This window comes from Impatiens glandulifera, chromosome 1 (assembly GCF_907164915.1).
Source record: "Impatiens glandulifera chromosome 1, dImpGla2.1, whole genome shotgun sequence".
Taxonomy (NCBI): Eukaryota; Viridiplantae; Streptophyta; class Magnoliopsida; order Ericales; family Balsaminaceae; genus Impatiens; species Impatiens glandulifera.
The window spans coordinates 13504224-13508670 of record NC_061862.1 but is presented as its reverse complement, the minus strand read 5'-3'; the positions used below and the strand labels follow the sequence as shown (position 1 = coordinate 13508670).

Below are 4447 nucleotides of genomic sequence, written 5' to 3'. Positions count from 1 at the left end.
AAATAAGGCCTATTGTGATGAACATGCGATTTTTATGCATGAAATTACGGGGAAAAGAAAATTGATTGAGAAATATAAACGTCAGATTATAACCAACATCCAAATTCAAATAACCGTTTTTTTAATCAATTTTTTTTTTCTTTCATTTTTTCAATTCTCCCTCCACCTCTCTTCAATTTCCAAATTTTGGATCATTTGAAAATTGGACCTGTGCATCCTCTCTATCAAATTCCGCTTCAATGAAACCTTCAACTTCTCCCCGATGGTATCTTCAATTCAATTCAATTCTTTCATTCTATCGCGTTTAATCGTTAATGTTTCCATTGCAGCGACAAAGATAAAGATGATCAGAAGATATCCACCGTTTCACCTGGAGGTAATTATGATCAATTTACACGTTATTGTTGTTTTTGTTGATGAATCTGAACTATTAACAACAACTACAGGACGGGAAAATAAGGACTCCTCAAAGGAATCTGGTGGTCCGAAGAACGCCGGTACTCCATGGCGAGGGTTTTTCGGTAGTATGATGAGTAAAGGACCAGCCTTACCTTCAATCGCAAGTATGTCAATAAGAAAGAGCTGGAGTACAGGCATTAGTGCCGCGGCAATTGATCCTAATTTGGATGCTGGAAGTTTATATTGCTTTAAATCTTCATGGAAAAACTTCTCCCTTAGAGATCTTGAAGACGCCACTAACAAATTCAGTTCAGGTACATACATGTTCTTCCTTCTTTGATCTATCATGAACTATGTAAGTTTCAATTCAATTCAATTAAGTTAATATAATTACCTCTTGACGAAGATAATATAATTGGAGAAGGAGGTTATTCTGAAGTTTACAAAGGGAATATGAAAGATGGACAACATGTAGCAATTAAACGATTGACAAGAGGAAATCCAGAAGAGATGACAGCGGATTTCTTATCAGAGTTAGGGATTTTAGTCCATGTTAATCATCCTAATATTTCTAATGTTATTGGTTATGGAGTTGAAGGTGGAATGTATCTTGTTCTTCCTTTATCCCCTCATGGAAGTTTATCATCAATCCTTACAGGTTCTTCTTATATAACCAGACAATTGGATTTGGGTGATGAAGTAATTACTCAAATCAATTTTCAGGTGACAAGGAGAAGCTGAAATGGAGTTATAGATATAAGATTGCTGTTGGAACAGCTCAAGGAATTGCATATCTTCATGAAGGATGTCAACGTAGAATCATTCATAGAGACATTAAAGCTGCTAATGTTCTTCTTTCAGAGGATTTTGATGCTAAGGTTTCTGATTTTGGACTTGCTAAGTGGCTGCCACAAGACTGGCCTCATCTCACGGTCTCCCAATTTGAAGGCACATTTGGGTTTGTTTGTTTGTTTCTTTGTTAATTGTTACTTTAGCATGTTTGTAAAACATACTAGTTTGTTTAACCATTCTTAATCTTTCTCATTATATAGATACCTTCCTCCCGAGTTCTTCATACATGGAACTGTGGATGAGAAGACCGATGTCTACGCCTATGGTGTACTATTATTGGAAATTATCACCGGTCGCATGGCTTTGGATAAGTCTCAAAAGAGTCTCGTGATGTGGGTAAGTTATTATAAGCAGTGACAGATCTATGTTAAGATTTAATGTGTTTCATCATTACCCATTTCGAAAAATGAATCCAAATCTTCTAAATTTGTAAAACCCATGTTTATTCACTCGTTTTATCCCAACTAGATTGATCACTGATTATAAGTATCCATATTTCTAAATTTTCAAATGTGATTGATTGATCTCATAGGCCAGACCATTACTTATGGAAAACAAAATTAGCGAAATTATTGATCCATGTCTGAATGGTGCTTATGACACGGAGCAGTTGAGCCAAATGGTGACAATAGTTTCCATGTGCTTAGATCCTGACCCAACTGATCGACCTCAGATGAGCAAGGCAAGTGTAATAAGTCAATAATCTTTTGATTTAATAACAAAATATGGGGTTAGTTAATGTTAGATTGACTATTATATAACAGGTGGTTGTAATGCTAAAAGGTGAACAAGAAGAACTTGTATCTACGAGTAAATTTCAGAGAAAACGTGTTTTCAAAAGAAATTTTTCCATGGAACATCCAACTAGTTAGATTGTAAGCGAATTGAAAGAACATCGATCATACCTTTGTCGGGTAATTATTTGTTATTCGATTCAAATGTACGTTAATTGTAAACAATGTACTTTATAGAAATGAGAAATTGATGTCTTTTTATTATTGTAATTTGAACCATTCTTAATTAAATTTGCATAGTGTATTTATATCTTTTCATATAAGTTTAGGGGTTATTTGATCTTCCTGATGAGATGTAAGTTAAGAATAAAAACGTCGTCGTTTAGAGGTCAAACCAATACAAATCTTATATTGGTGTTCATCCAATCTGATTTAGAGAGTTATTGAAGGAAGGAAAGAAGGAAAGACAGAAATTCCAAAGCGTAACTTCCTTTTCACTCATGTTTCGTCTTTCGCCATCATCGATTCTTTTCTCGATTACGATCTCCTTGATTCTCTGTTTATCGTTTAGTTCGTCGATCATCATCAATCCTTCAAAAGTCAAACAAATCTCATGGAAACCGAGGTCAATTCAAATTCTTCTGTTTGCATTCATATTTTATTATCCTGAGCTGAGCTACTCTTATTGTTTGGTTCATTTACAGAGCTTTTGTATACGAAGGTTTCCTTACGGATGCGGAGTGTGATCATTTGATATCTCTTGTAAGTTTGTGATTATGTTGAATGTTTCAATCATATGATCATTTTATATAAATTCATCTTGAAAGATCTATCTCTGTAGAATTTGAGACTTCTTTTGACTTTCGTTTGATTCAATAGGCGAAGTCAGAGCTCACGAGATCACATGTTGCTGATAATGAATCTGGAGATTCTAAGCTCAGTGAAGTAAGAACGAGCTCCGGAATGTTCATCGAAAAGGCCAAGGTTTGTTTGTTGTTTTTGCAGTTCGATCTGATAATACGTTTAATTTTGAAATGCGATCCAAAATCCTACTCATGAATCATAACAAGTATGGAAGGAAACCTAACCGATTGATTTTGTTTCACTTTCTGAATCAGAACAAGTATGAAAACCTAAGTTACTGATTTGATTTTGTTTCACTTTCTAGGATCCTATTGTTTCTGGTATTGAAGAGAAAATTGCTCTTTTGACTTTCCTTCCTAAAGGTGATTGATTAAACATAACTGTTCTAAAATATAGAGATGGATGATTTTGGAATGCTTGATCGTTTTTCTTATTACAGAAAATGGAGAAGACATTCAAGTACTTCGATACGAGCATGGACAGAAGTACGACGATCACTACGATTACTTTACAGACAAGGTCAACCTTGCACGCGGTGGACACAGGATAGCAACAGTTCTAATGTATCTATCTAACGTCGCCAAAGGAGGTGAAACTGTTTTCCCAGAAGCAGAGGTAATCTAATCAGAGAATACTCTTGGATCATATATATTGTTACTAAATTAGTATTGTAACAATCAAATTAAAATCAGCAGGAAGCACCTCGTCGAAAGTCTTCTTCTGCTGTTGCTGATGATGATCTATCAGAGTGTGCTAAGAGGGGAATATCAGGTGAGATTCATTTCTGATATTTATATATAAATTGTTGGTGGTGGAATTGAATTATAATAATGAATGGATGCAGTGAAACCGAAGAAGGGAGATGCACTACTATTTTTCAGTCTTCATCCAACTGCTATTCCAGATCCAAGTAGTCTCCATGGAGGATGCCCAGTTATTGAAGGCGAGAAATGGTCAGCAACAAAGTGGATTCATGTGGATTCGTTTGACAAGATTATTGAGCCATCTGGGAACTGTACAGACTCGAATGACCATTGCGATAAATGGGCTGCTTTGGGAGAATGTACTAACAATCCCGAATATATGGTGGGAACCCCGCAACTTCCAGGCTACTGTCGGAGAAGCTGTAAGGTTTGTTAGGTATTTTCTTTACAACTCTTGATCTCTTTAATTTGTTTCTTTAAGATTTTGGTTTATTTGCAGACCTATATATGTTGTTATGTTCCAGTGTTTTGTAACGAAATAATTTTATTAATTGATATAAAATAACACGACATTTTACACTAAAACTTATAACTCTCTTCTTGAGTTGTGTAGGGGCTGTTGTCTAGATGGTTAGTGACAGTTAAAATCAGACCAACTATTGAAATCACTCCATCATCATCTGTATTCATATAACACAAAAACATGATAAAATCAACAATAGTAATAATCTTCACCATGTCTTGAGACTGTTGATGTTCTGTTAGTACCTAAAATTGGGGTGATTTCTGTGGAGACTGGTAGTTTAGTGGTATGTAAAAACTAATTTTCTCAAAGTTATGAGTTCTTGTTTTTATATTCAAACCATTAAAAAATAAATTGGAGTGATTTCTGAA

At 34.9% G+C, this 4447-nt stretch overlaps 2 protein-coding genes across 3 annotated transcripts; both read left to right on the top strand.

The window, feature by feature from the left end:
* Window positions 1–262: 262 nt before the first annotated feature.
* LOC124917446 (receptor-like cytosolic serine/threonine-protein kinase RBK2) lies at window positions 263–1959 on the top strand. The gene is made up of 5 exons (XM_047457904.1): window positions 263–713; window positions 806–1057; window positions 1123–1357; window positions 1452–1587; window positions 1784–1959. Exons 1-5 carry the CDS (start codon window positions 263–265, stop codon window positions 1952–1954), a joined length of 1245 nt encoding a protein of 414 aa, XP_047313860.1. The 3' UTR covers window positions 1955–1959.
* Window positions 1960–2428: 469 nt separating this feature from the next.
* Window positions 2429–4134, top strand: LOC124919762 (probable prolyl 4-hydroxylase 4). 2 transcript variants are annotated; one of them, XM_047460089.1, is made up of 7 exons: window positions 2429–2610; window positions 2690–2747; window positions 2865–2969; window positions 3154–3211; window positions 3289–3464; window positions 3545–3620; window positions 3694–4134. In XM_047460089.1, exons 1-7 carry the CDS (start codon window positions 2486–2488, stop codon window positions 3987–3989), a joined length of 894 nt encoding a protein of 297 aa, XP_047316045.1. In that variant the 5' UTR covers window positions 2429–2485; the 3' UTR covers window positions 3990–4134. The 2 variants fall into 2 exon arrangements, with proteins under 2 accessions (XP_047316045.1, XP_047316044.1); XM_047460088.1 differs by having other exon boundaries at window positions 3542–3620.
* Window positions 4135–4447: the final 313 nt, after the last annotated feature.